The following is a 16,839-nucleotide window of genomic DNA, read 5'->3' as shown; positions in this document are numbered from 1 at the left end:
GGTGTCCACCACACTTTAACAATATGACAATTACTTCCTGATACAGTTTTCAACATATATATAACATGTATCTCTGTATCTGTGTGCTTGTGGGTGTGTGTGTGTGTGTGTGTGTGTGTGTGTGTGTGTGTGTGTGTATGTGCATGCGTTTCTCTCTGTTTCTGCCTGTGTGCACATGTGTGCATGTGTCTCTGTTTCTGTTCCTGTTTGTCTGTGTGTGTCTGTTTATGTGTTCTCTGTTTCTGTTTCTGTATGTGTGCGTGCGTGTGTGTGTGCATGCTCTTGTGTGTGCTCGTGTGCGTGCATCTGTGCGCGTGTGCATGCGTGTGTGTATGTGTATGTGTGCGCGTTTGTGTGTGCACGTGTGTTCGTGTGTGTGTGTGTGTGTGTGTGTGCATGTTTGTGTGCGTGTGTGTGTGTTCAGTTTCGGGAATGCTGGAGCATGAGACGATCCAGGGCGTGTCGGGCGTGAAGCCCACGGGCCTGCGTAAGAGGACCTCCAGCATCGCAGACGAGGGCACCTACACCCTGGACTCCATCCTGCGCCAGCTCTCCTCCTTCCACTCCATCATGTGCCAGCACGGCACCGACCCCGAGCTCATCAAGCAGGTGGTCAAGCAGCAGTTCTACATCATCGGCGCCGTCACCCTCAACAACCTGCTGCTGCGCAAGGACATGTGCTCCTGGAGCAAAGGCATGCAGATCAGGTACCAGCCAGGGCCTGGAGGGACTGGGGGGAACCGTCAGGGGACCCAGGGCCTCGGGGGACCAGGGGGAACAGTCAGGGTGGATGTAATAAGGGAACTAAAATAAATAGGTTGTGGACGTGGCTAAAACTAGATTTGGAGTGTTAGTTGTGACCACGTGCATCTGTCTTCTAATCCTTGGGGGGTTTTTTCCCCTCTTGTAGATTTTTTTCACAGGTTCTGCAGTTGCTGTCACAAATCTGTTTTTGTAGCTGTTCTGTTACAAGAAGGTGCTGCAGCTTTAGTTTCCATGCGACAGCTTCCTGGGACTTGTAGTGAGGGGGCTGTGATTGGGGACGCGTCTGTTAGCGGTGATGCAGTCTGACGCTCTGGCCTGCAGGTATAACGTGAGTCAGCTGGAGGAGTGGCTGAGGGACAAGAACCTGATGAACTGCGGGGCCAAGGAGACCCTGGAGCCCCTCATCCAGGCCGCACAACTGCTACAGGTGAAGAAGAAGACCGACGAGGACGCAGAGGCCATCTGCTCCATGTGCAACGCCCTGACCACCGCACAGGTACGCCCACCCAGCTGTCACTCATACTGGCACACTCAGCTGTCACTCACACAGGTACACTTACCCAGCTGTCACTCACGCAGGTACACCCAGCTATCCGTGGTACTGCCCCTTCCTATCACAGACAGTGATGTCACCCTGCCCCCCTGAGCTCCGTTCAGCATCCTCTGTCTGGCTGGCTGGTCCTGTCTGTACCAGCACCTGGCAGCCACTTCTCAAAGACCCAGTTCTCTGTCCTCTTTCTCCAGTCAGTCAGGAATGTAGATTCACTTGCTGCTTTCAGCAAATGTCTAAAAACCTTTTCAGACTGCATATCTATTTATATTTTTATTATATTGTATTGCTATTTCTTGTGCCGTTTGCTTACCGTGTGAAATGTACTTTAGTAAGTCATTTTTTGCTAAAAGCTTCTGCCGAATGTCAAACTTTTAAACTGGAAATTGGAAACTAGAGGCCTGTCATGAGGTCCTTTTATTTGTATGACCTCCAGTGACAGTATTTTCACCTGCTTTCTTCTCTGCCCCCCAGATTGTGAAAGTGCTGAACTTGTACACACCAGTGAATGAGTTTGAGGAACGGGTTTCCATAATGTTCATTCGGACAATACAGGTAAACTTTTAGGAATATGCTTGCCTAACGATTACAAGAGTATTGCGTGTGCGTAGGTGCATGTGCATGTGTGCGTGCGTGCGTGCATGTGCGTGCACAGGCATGTGTTGACTAATGCTTAGTCTCTCTTGATTCCTTATCAGACTCGTTTACGGGACCGGAAGGAGTCGCCACAGCTGCTTATGGACACCAAGATCATCTACCCCGTCACGTTCCCCTTCAACCCTTCCTCACTGGCCCTGGAGTCCATCCACATCCCCGGCAGTCTGAACCTGGGCTTCCTCACACGCGTGTAGAGGCAGTCTGAACCTGGGCTCCCTCACACGCGTGTAGAGGCAGTCTGAACCTGGGTTCCCTCACACGCGTGTAGAGGCAGTCTGAATCTGGGCTTCCTCACACAGAGCTCTCTGTCACAGTAATCAGTTATTAAAGGGTGAGGATAAATGCAGTTGTCTTGAGTGTCCCCTTAGCAGCCAACTTTAATCACCAAGTAGGTCCGGTGTATTATTTGTTATGAGTGGTAGCGTGTGTTCAGGTTCTCTCAGTTCTTGGCCTCTTATAGGAATGGATGGTACACTAAACCCAGATTCAGTGAAGGACCATGGTCATGTGTTTTGATGTATTCATTTTCATTTTTTTACACATTGCTTAGCTTGGCAGTGTTCTGGCCGATGCATCACAATGCTCAATGCCTGTGCCACAATGCTTATATTTTATTATATATATTATGTGTAAATATCACACATACTCTTTTGAATCTTACCTTGAAAATCTCTACCTTGGAAATTGTTTTTCCCTGAGAAAGAAACATGCTGGGTTTGATTGTGCTCTGAATCATTTCAACAACTGGAAAAGGAAAACTGGTGGCATATCGTGTAATGTGTCATATATTTATGTTCGTAAGAGATAAAATGTGTAGAATAATTTAATAAAAGGTCCGCTAGTGAACTATTTAACATAGATGTTTATTTGTTACCACAGGTATTGTGTTTTTACTTAGCACACTTATAGTAGATAGCAGCTGTGTTTTGTGTAATTTGCATATCCAAGAATATAGTACTTATGCACTGTGGCATATAGATTTCAAGTTAAATTCTCCTAAATATCAATACTGTTTACAACTCGGACTTAAGCTTGATTATTACAAATGTAACTGTCCCTGTTCACAAAATTGTGGAGTCAAGGCTTGTGGCCCATGGTAGAGCCTGAAATCATTTCTGAGCTTTCATAGTGTCTGCTGGGATGGTCAAGGATCTATAACCTTAAGATCTAGAGTACATGCACGTGTGTGTGTGTGTGTGTGTGTGTGTGCGCTTGTGCGTTTGTGTGTACTTGTGCACATATTTGTGATTTACATTGTCACTGATTCTGTTGGCGGTTTCCACTGTTACATGTCTCCCCAAAGCCTAATGCCTTACACCACCACTGTGAGGATGGCCCCCTCACTGCCTGCATTCTGGGCCTGCTCTACCATGGAATCCACTGTCTAAGCACAAACGCACACTGGATATTTCTCCTCGAGTTACTGACTGACTGATTTCTCTTTAGATGTTTTAAACAGCCTCAGTTATTTATTCTGTCTTTCAGAAACTGTTAAAAGAGGTGTTTCACCTGAAAACTAAAATCACTTTGGGTGCATGTACTGTTGAATGATATTATCAAACAGAACTGTATGGCTTTTTCCCCCCGTATTTATTTTGCTTTGTTTAGGCTCCTGGCTTTTGACAGGCTAGATGCGTTACCTTGAACGTACAGAACCGCTTTTGTGATGAATGCCGTCAGCTTTTATGCCAGCAGCACAGTCAATGTAGAATGAACTAATGCTAAACTTTCTCCTTATTCTATAATATATATAGGAAAAATACACATCATAACAATTTATGTAGCGGTTGCCGGAGGCTTGCTTTACATGCTGTATTTATTTAGTTAGAAACATAGCAGCTCCATCTAAATCAAACCCTTTTTCGCCTTTGAATATTACACTCAGTGAGACATAGCAGTGATCATATCTAGCGTACTATGCAGTCAGTGATAAACGAACCTGCAAGCTCTTAGTTTTACTGGCGACACCCACAGACAGTAATACACAAAAACCTTTTACCCAAAGACGTGCAGTTTTGATCATGCTAGCTATCCTTTTGTCTGTAAAGACTAGAAGATAAAGTGAGCCTATGCCATCCCATGCCTTAGTCATCCTCTGGTTCCCATGGCTTTATGTGCGTCATCCATCACCCATCTGTGCAGTATGTTGCTCCACTTTGTAGGCAAAACGTTAAGTGTTTATACTACCCATTGTGACCCATGCAATGTACAGATTCATATGTGTTGAACCTTGCAGCTTAAAATGAGTGCGTTGATCCATATATTAATGTTTTTTTAACCAGAGCTACTCATATCTTGACCATTTTGGTGTGCAATATGAGCCCTTATTAATGTCACTGGGACCACCAATGATCTATTGTAAATTTGCCTTTTGTCATTATGTTAGGGTATTGTGTGAACTGGCAAAACAATGTATGGTATTGGCTAAAAGGAATCCTTTAAAATTGTGTGTTTGTATGTCTGTGTCTGTTTGTGCGTGTGTATGTGTGTGCCTGCGTGTATCCACAAAATAGAAAAAATTGGATGCTACTGGAAAATACTGTATTTAAACTATCGGTTTTGCTGCTTTTGGTTTTGTTCAGTTATTCATATCTAATTTATTATTGTATTATTTGCAATACATTCATTGCATACAGCCTTATGAAATAATGGTATATCTGGCATATGACGATATTTTGTTATTGTTTTTGACTGCAGTATTTTGTAACATCCCTGGGGGGGGTGTAGAGGATATGTAATACAGTCTGGGAAGAATGGTAAAATCTGAGATAAAGAACTTAGAATGTGTTCAGCCTAGTAAATTACCCCCCAGTGAACCTTCAACAGTATTTGTTCATGCACTTTTTAAGTTTTTCTGAGGAATCCCAATAAACAGTAGTGATAGTAGTTTGCTAGAGCTATTGGTTTAAATTGGTTTATTTGGTAGAAAAAAAAATTGTGAAAGCTATCATTTTAAAATTTGATATTTTCGGATCACTGCATTAAATTTTGAATTTGTGTGGATGTTAGCTGACTGTTGGGAGTAAGTTGCATTGCCTAATTAAAAAACTGTACGCGAAATTCTTTGCAACAGTACCATTGCTAATTGCTAAGTACCATTGCTAATTGGCTGTCCAATAAACCTAACTGTGGTCTAAAGCAACTATTTTGAAATATCTTGGTTTTAAATTTTTGGCTTGTATTTTCTCCCATAACAATGTCTGCTGTACTCTCCTTTGCTTTTCTAAATTGGTAACTACTGTCATGTGTGTCTTAGCAATATTTTGACGTCACCTTGTTCCATGCAAAATAACTACATTGCAGCAGGTCTCTAGGGCAGACTTTGCTTCTGTAAACCGCGCTCTGCACCTGCAATCATTTTGTGGCTCTGTGATATTGATTTTGGGGGCCATCTTGGAAATGGTGACAGAACAGAATGTAACAGGAGATAATAACAGATAATTCAGTCAAACAGGAAATTAAGAATATGATGTTTAAATCCCAACCCAATCAGTTAAGTTAGATAAATGATGGTGTGGGCATCATTCATTTCATAAATACTTCATATAAATGGATACATATTGAGGGTCTGGACTAACAGATTGAAGTAACTAACAGATTTGAAATCTTCACGTAAAACTGTTCACGTCACCGTAAAATCAGCTTCTCTCCCATAAATCTGGGCATCCATGACAGCGTCATGCTAAATAAACTGTAAATAGTTCAGAGATGCTAATAAGAGTAAAACAATTATGCTGAAAATATGAACCTGCTTCTTTAGGACATGTTTTGCCTGGCCGATGTTCCAGAGACAGTTCCTTGAGGAACAGCGAATGTGAAGATTTAAACTGTTAGTAGTTCACAGTAGTTGTAATTGGTAACTGTGTCCGCTATACAATATGTGTACTAAGGTACAAGAACTGTCAAATCTGTATAGACAAATAAAGGAATTCAGCACTGTACATGCATTTGTGTTGTTGTTTTTTTCAAGATGTACCAAAAGATTCCGTTTACACCATTTTAAAGAAATTTATCTTCTTTACAGCTCATTAAAAAGTTAGCCATAGCCATTAAGAGTGACCTTTTCATTTGGTGTACAAAAGAAAACGTGATTAGAAAATTGAAATTTCAGAATGTGTGCTGGAATGGTGAGTGCACACTATGAAGGGTATGTTAGAAACTGTGGGATGAGGTACTGTAGTTGTTGCGGTCCAAATCAGAGTTACAGAATATTCTCTTGGTTAAGCAAATCTGGTATACAGTTTTCAAATGAAGATCATTTGTGCAAGCCTTTTTTGTCATTTATCTTCGTAAATACCTTGTAAATTGTGTCATTGCTCAAAATATTTTACCACAGTGAGCCTTTTTATTGTATATTTTTCAGACTGAGAATGCACTTATAGTTCTTTGTCCATCAGTTGTACTCTAAGTTGACCTGAGGAAGTCGCTTTAGCCATTGGTACACAATACTCCCATTCCATCAGCCGATGCATCCCACCACACGCAGAGCATGCTTCTAAACCATGAGAAGCTTTAGTCAAGCAAAGCAGATGCAGAAACACAACCTCAGTTCTCTTTAGACCCCAAAAAGTTTATTCCACTCTCACCGGTATTAATATAATAGTACATAATAGGTTGTGATTTGTCAACGCACTTGATAATGAAATGGAAATCTGACAAGGTAGGAAAATCGAGCGCAAACCGGTTGTTGCGAAAACAACGCGCTGTGACCGCGTTGTGGATGGAAAGTATCTAAGCAGGTGAAACATCTGCCTCAGGGCACGTTGAGTGATACTGTGTTCTTGATGTTTCACAAACAGTCTTCTCTTAAGAGGAATGTACTCTAACAACATTTTAGAAATTTCAGTGTATTTACCGTGAATGTACAAAATTGACGTTGTTACTTTAATTTGACATATCTAATTTATTAAAATAGCAGGATTGGCCTTGTGTACTTGATTGAGCATCTTTCCTGTGACGTCAGTGCACTTGCTTCAGCTGGGATCGCACCGCACGGGCGTTTAACCGGCAGACCAGAACAAAACAGTTCCATCTACAGAGCCCCTTCTAATGCCAAAAATGGCTACTCAGGAACTGCAGCCAAACGAGACCCTTGCGACGCTGAAAACGGAGTCCGACACCCTGAAGATAAAGCTGGAGGAGGAGAGAGCAAAACTGCACGATGTCGAATGTGAGTGTTGGGCAGGACAGCGCGGCCTCGTGAAGCATATTTCTGCTGAGATAATGGAGCAGTCATATTTCCAACATTAACATCGTATTCGTATTAAATATGTTCACTTAAAATCCTTAATCGTTGCTGTGTTAATTATGGGTCGTTTTAAAGCGAATGTTGGTCCTTAATCATGGGTTTTGCATCAAGACGTTTATTACTGTTGTCTAATTCTAGCAGCGAGCTTAGGCTATTGATATTTTCCCTGAAACTGTGGGGTAGACAGGCGAGTTATCGTTGTAGATACACGGGATATAAGCAGGATATAAGAGGTAAATGGTTTAAAGGTCAAACGTAGACTAGTTTTTTTCCCCATATTGGATTAAACTGAATAAATCTGTGCCAAATCTGCGAGATGGGACATTATCGTTTTCGTTTCTTCTACGATGCTCTACTGTAGAGGAGAAGGGTGGTCATTGATTGTGGAGCAGTTACAGAATACGCAGATGTCATTTCCAGTTTATACTGACATAAATCGCAAATCAAACCCTATGACAAATATGTGGGTTATAACAAAAAGAGTGCATTGACGCATCTGGTATGAGCATATAGGCTAGCCTAAATGCCCATATCCATCCTAATTATAGCAACCGGAGTAGGCAATATGTAGTGTGGCATGAGTGGCACTTTCGCACCGAAAGAATACGAGATAAAGATGCGATGCTCTTCTCTCCCTGTGTACCAAATAGTGCATCAGGTGGCGGAGAGGATGGACCCGCTCGGTCAGTTTGTCATGAAGACGAGAAGGACGCTGAAGGGACATGGCAACAAAGTTCTGTGCATGGACTGGTGCCGGGACAAGAGAAGGATCGTGAGCTCCTCACAGGTAATAAGCTTACTCGGTGTGTGGGCATGACGGTGTACCACGCCACACGAGCGCCACTTCCTTTTCTTCTGAATTTCCGCAACCGAGTCCAGACCCGCATGGCCTTAACACTTGACCAGGCGACACCGTAGTGCTAACTAATGCTGTCTGGTACTTTAAATCGATGTTATAAACACCTCTGTCCAGGGTGCTGATGTTAGTGGTGCTGGTGCTCCTTAATATGTAATTTTTAAAAACCTTTTTCCCTTCGACTCACTCATATGTCTTTAATTGGATTATATTTGTATATTATCTATACCTAATTATCATAGCAGTCATTTTGGCAAATTATTTTTTCAAAAACCACGTTGTATTTAGTTTTATATGTACAATATTTTGTCATATTCAGATTGGAGATCCTGTAATCTCAGAATATGTGATTTATTACACTATACTAAAATAACTTTTGACAGGGTATACTAACTTTGGTTATTATGTTTATATGTTTATGTATGGATTTTTTCTTACATTTTTTGTAACATTTTCTAATTTGAAGCTACATTGTAATTTTTTTAGGATGGAAAAGTGATTGTATGGGACGGATTCACTACTAATAAGGTGAGCTGCAATCTGGAATCAACAGCATGTGACAATACAATGTATCAAATGCTATAAGGAAAAAACTATGTCCCCATATAGAGAGTCTAAACACTCCAAGTGTCATATATGTGTCTAAACAGATGGTGTGTTCTCCACAGAAACTAGTCTGCACAGAAAAAATGTGTAATTGCATGGTCATATTGATGATTAAGTACAAAAGAAATTCTTTGGCATAAAATAAACCTTATACATAACTCTTTGTGTGTGTGTGTGTATGTGTGTGCATGTGTGCATGCGTGTGTGCGCGTGTGTTACAGGAACATGCAGTGACCATGCCATGCACATGGGTTATGGCTTGTGCTTACGCCCCCTCTGGCTGTGCAGTGGCCTGTGGGTAAATGTCCTGTCTTTTATCCCAGAGCTGAATCAGAACAGAAGAGAGACAGACCAACCTCCTGTGCCTGAGCCCTCTCTCTGGCCTGGAATATCCTCTGGCTAAATATCAGTATTTTAGTTTGCTATATGATTTGTCACACTGTAGCTATTACGATACACTAGCTAAACTTAATTGCAACTTGTGTGACTAGTTAGTTAGCTAGTTAATTCCCCATATTATCGCAAAGGTGGTTTGCCTGGTAAATAGGGACAGCATGAGTTTTTCTCCCATGGAAGATGATGATTTATGATAGCATATTCAGTAACAGGTCACATTTTGTAATTTGCATTACAGACTAGTTCCTTTTTCTATTGCCATCCTTACATTTGAATGTTTTAAGCTCTCTCTCTCCCCCTCCCCCTCTCTCTCTTGCTCTCTCTCTCTCTCTCTCTTTCACTTCCCCCCCACCCCCCCCTCTTCTCTCTCTCTCGATAATAAGAGGACTGGATAATAAGTGTTCAGTGTACCCCCTCTCCCTGGACAAGAATGAGAACCTTGCTTCCAAGAAGAAGTCTGTTGCCATGCACACCAACTACCTGTCTGCCTGCAGCTTCACTAACTCTGACATGCAGGTGAGGGGCAGGTAGCAGTGACCTGTGCTAAAGCAGTGATGTTTGCTCTGCTGCTCTCTCTTCTGCTTCCTCATTCATCCATAGCCAGTGCCATTAATTCAGTTCCAAACTCTACAGTCACTAGTTTTCAGTTTGTGCGACATATTTAGTACATATCTCATCAATGTATCCCTTGCCAAAAGCTATTAGTGATAAGGCTTTATCAGAGGTGGGTAACCCGGCTTCAAAGAGTAAAAAGACTGACCATGTATTTGCTCCACCAACATGAACTAAACCAGCTGATTACAATAATTAGTTCTCCTATCATGCTGAAGAGTTATGCTAATTAGAATCAGCTGGTTTAGTGCATGGTGATGGAGCAAATACATGGTCAGTCTTTTTACTCTTTGAAGCCGGGTTACCCACCTCTGGGCTTTATTTCCTTTTCAAAACAACTGAGGCATCCAAAACCTTTTCAGAGGGCAGTAGTGTTTAATTCTTGTACCCCGGGCCCAGATGCTCACTAACGGACTACATGCTGATTTTTATTTGAAATGCCTGAGGAACAGATTCCCATGCCTTCATTAATTCACAGCAGGAAACCTTTTGAAGCTGCATTGGTTCATGTGTGATGGCCTACCATTGTGAGTCTATTTATAGTCCTTGGGCAGCCTTTATCAGAACCATAGCTAAGGACTCTACAAATTTGAACAGGAAGCATGGTTCATTCTTTAACCAATATGTAAATATGAATAATGTAAATATGTTCTTGTCCTTGTCAGATGTGATGATTTGATACATTTTCAGACTGTAATATCTGTTTGTGAAGTGCATGCCATTATAAAAAGCAGTAAGTAGGTTTTGCAGTTTGGGAATACCTCTTATTCAACATCCTGTCCATCTCATTGGTGAATTAACTAGATGTGGACTTGAGCATAATGGAATTTCTTGCAGTCTTGAAAGTGAGCTTTCAACCTCAGGGCTGTTACGTGCTGTGTCCTCAGGCTTATACATTGTGACATCATGGACTGTATTTGTGCATTTAGTGTGGGGGCTTTATATATAATCAGCTTGAAACAAAAAAGAGGGATGTGGTCACATAGTGTACAAAGTTTTTTGTGTGATAAAGACTGACTGGTTTTCAGTCTGTGCTTGTATATTAATAGCACTGCATCCTCTTGTCTGTGCGGTTATGTGGGTCAGAGGCTTACTATTTGATTAGTCATTCACTAATGGTCAAAAAACCCATTTTCCAAGGGTTATTTAATAATCCCTCACTTATCCAACAATGTTGGGACCCAAAGGAAGGACAGATACCAGAGAAGGTTGTATAGATGAAAACAAATAAAATAAATAATGGTAACACTGATTTTAGAAAAAACCTTAGATTTTCAATGTTTTTCCAGCTTTTAAGCAAAGGATGTGCAAAAGTGTACATGTAGCAAAAGTCAGTGATGGTTTGGGGAAAAATGGAATTGCTTTGTTTAAATTCCTGGTGTAATGTGTAAATAATAATCCTATACTTGTAAACCATGCAAGTCATTTTGTGTAAGCAAATAAATAGTAATAATCATTGTAATAATCCATAAGCATACATTAGTTGGATTATTCCAGTAAAAGACAGTAAGCTAGAAAAAAAATGACTTCTTGTAGCACAATGTCATTGTAGTTGGAAGTGTCCTCAAAGCTGCTCACAGGTTTCTAATGTTTCAGTGAGAGACTTGTTTGTGTGGGTTGTACAGGAATATTCATGAACAGAAAGGGCTGGTGGAGGTTCCCCAAGTAACAGTCTTTAAAAATCCCAGATAGTCACTGCAGTTGCTTTCAGAATTGTTGGACACATTCCAAAATAAATTAAATAATTCTGAATAATGAATAAATTATAAAGCCACGGCTCATGAGTCCAATTCTTCGTCATTGAATTGTTTTGAGCACAAGCACCCAAAAGAAGGAGACATACATTTAAGTTTTAAGAGAACCATTTTGATGAGGTCTCAGGGAAAATTTTTTAAATTCTGCCATGACTCATTTCCTATTGATATTTTATACCAAAACTAAAAAAAAAGTGTGTTTTGAAGAACATGTATCAGCTTGACGATGGTATATGCAGCTGTTTTGAGAGATATACTAGACAAAAACAGGTTTTTTTATGTTGAAAGGCCAAATGTTGTAAGACAAGTATGCACCTTAAGGGGGCAGTAAACTCACTGTATGTGGTTTAATATACACATTTATATTCTGTGTGCGTGTGTGTGTGTTTGTATATATGTGTGTGTGTGTGTGTGTGTGTGCGTGTGTTTGTGTATGTGTGTGTGTGTGTGTGTTTATTGTTTATTTTGTTGCTGTGCTCAGATCCTGACATCAAGTGGAGATGGGACATGCGCCTTGTGGGATGTGGAGAGCGGGCAGCTGTTGCAGAGTTTCCATGGCCACGCTGCAGATGTCCTCTGTTTGGACCTGGCCCCTTCAGAGACCGGCAACACCTTTGTCTCAGGGGTGAGAGACATTTTCCCCTCATCTGGGACATTTTCCCTCATCTGGAAGACAGTTTCACTTCTCTGTGTTCGGTTTCCTGGAGATGTAATGTGTCAACTTAGGAAGTTTTATAATGCCGTTTTTTTTTTTGGGGGGGCTAAATTCCTCTTTTATTTAATCTAATCTAAATAAAAGCAATTTCAAAATCCAATTACCAAATCAAATTTGAAATCCAAATCTTTATCCAAATCCAATCCAAATTCAAAATACAATCAAATCCAAACCAATTCCAATTCTATTCAATTCCAATTTGATTCAATAAACATTTTCCAAAAAAAGAAAAACATACAAACAAATCCAATCCAATCATTTAATCTATAGAGCCAATCAAGTCCAAACTCAAAGCCATATTAGTCCAAATCCAGCCGCTTCTCATAATGGCCTGGCATTAGTGTAAGCAAGTTGTGCTCAGGTAAATTTTGTTTATAAAGCACATTTAAAACAACTGGCGTTGACCAAAGTGCTGTACACAAGAAGCAACGTGCCCTGGTGCTCTGCAGAACCAAATGCATAGTCACAAATTCATTTAGGGGGTGGGCTAGAATGTTGACTGGGGTGGGGGGGGGGTTCTGGTTCTTTCAATCCCCTTGGCTATGTCTCTGTGCAGACCTGTTTTATCCTACCCACAACTCCCCGTTGTGTCAAAATTGTTCCCTGATTACCTGATTATGAAGACCCAGCAACTGAGGGCAATTCCTGTGTGTCCTGCAGGGCTGTGACAAGAAGGCCAATGTGTGGGACATGCGTTCTGGCCAATGTGTTCAGTCCTTTGAGACTCACGAGTCAGACATTAACAGTATCAGGTGAGTTAGATGTTCAGTTTTCAGGTGAGTGCATGCTGGGCCGTTTCATGGAAGTAAAACCACAGAGCAATGGGTTCTTTTTTCAGCCTCATTATTGAGCTTTTTAAACCCCTTTACTTAAGATGCCATTATGGGCTTGCTTGAGGCTGTACCTCATATAACTAATCACTGAGTGTTTCTCTTCTGTCTCATTCTGCGCCAGGTACTACCCCAGTGGTGATGCCTTTGCTTCGGGCTCTGATGATGCTACTGTGAGCTATCTTCACATTCTTCCCATTATTCTACCATTCATCTCCATGTTACTCTTCTTTTATTTTTATTTTTAATATAAGGGTCACCAACATTCCAATTCTTCATTTGCTTTTCTTTTTTTAATCATAAGTGTCACAAAAAAGAGAATTTATTCATGTATGCTTTACATTCTTATTTACAACTCTATTATTTAATGTTAAATCTCAAATTTCATATGTTTCATTGACCATTAACCATGCATGCATCCACACAGATAGTCAGTCTCTCCCTTATAACAGGTTTAACAGGTTTAATAGCATTTAACAGGTTTGATAGCTGAACAGCTTTGACGTATATACTGTGAAGTAAAAATGAAAGTGTGTGGGTTGGTTTTACTGGTAACCCTGTTGTTTTAGTGTCGTCTGTTTGACCTGCGGGCGGACAGAGAGGTGGCTATCTATTCCAAAGACAGCATCATATTCGGAGCTTCCAGTGTGGACTTCTCTCTCAGTGGTGAGGGCTGACTGAATCTGGCGCGCAGGACATACTCTCGAGAACAAAAACTGAGCACTGGTGTACACAGTCTCACTGTGGCCCCATTGTTGTAGTCGTGTGCGTGTGTATGTGCATGTGTGTATTTGTCTGAGTGAATATGAACTGACAGCTAAGGTGAAAAGCAGCACTTTTACCTCCTATGTGCTCAAACAGTCTCATCTACCATATAAAAAACTAGGAGGAAATCTTACAGTATGATTTGGGCATGAATGGAATTTCATTTCTATGGGAACACTGACCTGTCACTTGATACAGGTGCAAGACTAGGTATGCCATCAGTGTTGCCATCAGATGATGTCATGTCATGCAATTTGACACCTTGGTATTTGAACATGTCTTAATTTTATGAGTTTCTCAGTCAAAAAGATGTGCTGTTTACTCTTGACCATTTAATTAAGCCTTAGTAATAAGTGTCTTTCAGCTGGTTTCGTCTTTCACTGAAGACCCAGTGACATAAAATTGTGCCGTAGCTTCTGAATGCAATACTTTGTCGCAGTGCTGAACATCTCTTCTGAAATTAAATCTGAGCCAGACTTCTTCCTCTTCCTTTAGTCACATCCCCTGTCCTTTCCCTCTCAGTGATAGCTGATTTGATAGATACAAACTGAAAAGTATTTTTTGAGAGTTGTGTTTCCATGGTGGCTCAATGACTGTTATTGTGTGCATGGCAATATGTGACTGAATCACACAAATTTACGCACCTATGGCCAAGAACTGTCAACACAAAAACTATGCCTCATGGCTCATAGACCTGCTAGATAATGTTGGAGTATGAAGGGGAAAATGCAGCATTTCTGTATGACACTATACTTACAACAGATTACATTGATTGACCTTTTGAGTGATGCACAATAAAAACTATATAGTCACTGTTATATTGAAAGTTTTGAATTTTTGTCTTCTTGTAAAATGTGAGCGTGGGTTTAAATGTGCCATCATTTTTATTTAAAAGGTAGACACTGCTAGAGAGTATGTGTTGTCTTGGAAAGTCCATGCTGTCTTTGAATAGTATTTAAATACAGAGCTTAGCAAATGACCCATAACCTTCATGGTACTTTTAAATGTATTCCCCAAAACATGAGTGAAATTAAAGCAACCTTGTAGTATTCTCTGTAGACATCTGGAACACCGGGGATATTTTAACAACAAACAGAATGGGATTTACCCTGGTCTGCTTTGCATTAAGCCTGCTAGCTTCTCTCTGTTCCCTTCCCAGGCCGACTGCTGTTCAGCGGGTACAATGACTACACCATCAATGTGTGGGATGTGCTGAAGGGAACCAGGGTGGCCATCCTCTTTGGTCACGAGAACCGCGTCAGCACCCTGCGTGTTTCCCCGGATGGGACGGCTTTCTGCTCTGGGTCCTGGGACAACACTCTGAGGGTGAGTGGGTGGGGGGTGAAGAGACAGGCGAGGTGGGGGCTTTCCTGCACCTGTGAAGCAGGGCTGCCAGAGATCACTTCCCCAAAATGTGTGGCAATACCAGTGATCAGAGAGAGTCAGTCATCTGTGGGATGAATGCGCTATTATGTGACGCAATGTCACATTGTTCAGTTTTCAGTACATGCTGGGCCATTTCATGGAAGTAAAACCACAGAGCAATGGCTTCTTTTTTCAGCTTTACTTAGTTCTCGTTTCAGATTAATCTAGGTCTCATCCTAGATTCTCAGGTGATGCACTGCCATTGTACTCTTGCGCAAGGTCTATAACTTGAATTGCTTCATGAAATATCCAGGTATGTAAATGCATAATGTTTTAATTGTTTTCATTCCAGATCTGGGCCTAAGGTGTTTTCTCAGAAGGAAGGATCAGGACCCTGTGAATGGCATTTTAGTTAGTCAGGATGCACCTCCCCCTTGTATGTCTCCAATAATGCAGAACAGACTCACACTGAGTGCATCTGTGGAAGCACAATAATGTACACGCATATTTTCTTGTACCATGCACCACTAAATATTTTAGATATTCTCTCCTATGTATATTTTTCCGTTGCTTGGCGACAACAATTGTAGATGTGTCTACAGTATGTGCAAATTCAGAAACCTCTGGTATCACTCATTGTAGTGATATAACACGATATGACAATATAGGTTATGTAATGTTCCTGTTTTATTTATTTTAATTGTTGCTGTTGTTGATTTGCCTTCCTGTGATATTTACATTACTTTTTATAGAAAATAATTTCTAAATAACAGAAGTAATCAGTATTATTTTTTTATTTGGTTCTGAGATAGTAAAGAGAAACAGTGGATAATTGCTGTATATGATCTATGTGAATTTAAATGCATGCTTAACAAAGATTGTATCCACACATTAGAAAACTGGTCAAACTGAAACCACCCACTCAGCAGTAGTTAATGGCAAGAAGTTTAAAAGTCAGCTTCAGCTGAAGATAACCCAATGAATGTGTTGGATAGAGGCATTAGTTATTTCTCTGTGCAGATGGATGAATTCTATATCTCCATGTTTAACAGGTACAACCAAATCCATCTCTCCTTCAGCCTTCTGTCAGTTTTTTCTGGAGTAGAATTCAGATATTGATTGAGATTATAATTAAAGAATGTTTGGCATTTACTCTCTGTGCAATACAGTACTAGAGCAAACTAGACGTAAAACCATTTAGGTACCCTATAAAGGAATTTTCAATATTGTTCTAATATCTGTCATTTCTTTAAGTTGAATGTTCATGTAATATGTTACTTCCCTGTGTGCTCAGTCTACATCATCCAATTAAATGGTATTTTAAATATTTTAAAGACATAAAGTTTGTTTTCTACAGGGTTATATTTTATATTGTAGGCTATGTAATGTTTTGACTTCTTTCCATTTACACTTCAGTAATGTTTAAACCTATTACAGTTTATACTGTAATCAAAATATTTGAGGGATATCCCAAAATTCTAATTGAATCAAAGCAATACTTGCTAAACTTTCTGAATAGTATGCAATTCTCATGTATTGTATTTAAAGAGTTAAGTTAAGTCTGTGACCTTATATATTTACAAGAACTTCTCATTCCACAAATTTCATATGCCTGACTAAGACATTCAAATCAACCCCTCCTTCAGGTACCAAGAGTTTATACTGAGATGAGAAAAGGGAATTTAAATGGAAGGCTCCTACAGACTTACTCTGAAATCTG

General features: G+C 40.4%; 2 protein-coding genes across 8 annotated transcripts in view; both read left to right on the top strand.

The window, feature by feature from the left end:
• The window catches only part of myo5aa (myosin VAa), a 55,653-nt gene extending 49,740 nt beyond the window's left edge, over nt 1-5,913 (top strand). For all 7 annotated transcript variants that reach the window (XM_064313670.1, XM_064313669.1, XM_064313674.1 and 4 more), the window contains 4 exons: nt 425-707; nt 1,087-1,261; nt 1,790-1,870; nt 2,014-5,913. In XM_064313670.1, coding sequence (XP_064169740.1) covers nt 425-707; nt 1,087-1,261; nt 1,790-1,870; nt 2,014-2,166 — 692 coding nt within the window. In that variant the 3' untranslated portion in view covers nt 2,167-5,913. The remainder of the gene's footprint in view (nt 1-424; nt 708-1,086; nt 1,262-1,789; nt 1,871-2,013) is intronic.
• Nucleotides 5,914-6,747: 834 nt separating this feature from the next.
• Nucleotides 6,748-16,444, top strand: LOC135241677 (guanine nucleotide-binding protein subunit beta-5-like). The gene is made up of 11 exons (XM_064312240.1): nt 6,748-7,142; nt 7,871-8,007; nt 8,563-8,604; nt 8,904-8,980; nt 9,462-9,594; nt 11,926-12,069; nt 12,820-12,911; nt 13,114-13,162; nt 13,559-13,655; nt 14,914-15,080; nt 15,472-16,444. The coding sequence occupies exons 1-11, from the start codon at nt 7,022-7,024 to the stop codon at nt 15,481-15,483; spliced, it is 1,071 nt and encodes a 356-aa protein (XP_064168310.1). The 5' UTR covers nt 6,748-7,021; the 3' UTR covers nt 15,484-16,444.
• The last annotated feature ends 395 nt before the right edge of the window (nt 16,445-16,839 follow it).

The sequence above is a fragment of the Anguilla rostrata genome, chromosome 16, assembly GCF_018555375.3.
Source record: "Anguilla rostrata isolate EN2019 chromosome 16, ASM1855537v3, whole genome shotgun sequence".
In the NCBI taxonomy this organism is placed as follows: domain Eukaryota; kingdom Metazoa; phylum Chordata; class Actinopteri; order Anguilliformes; family Anguillidae; genus Anguilla; species Anguilla rostrata.
This window is presented reverse-complemented; position numbering and strand designations above follow the sequence as displayed.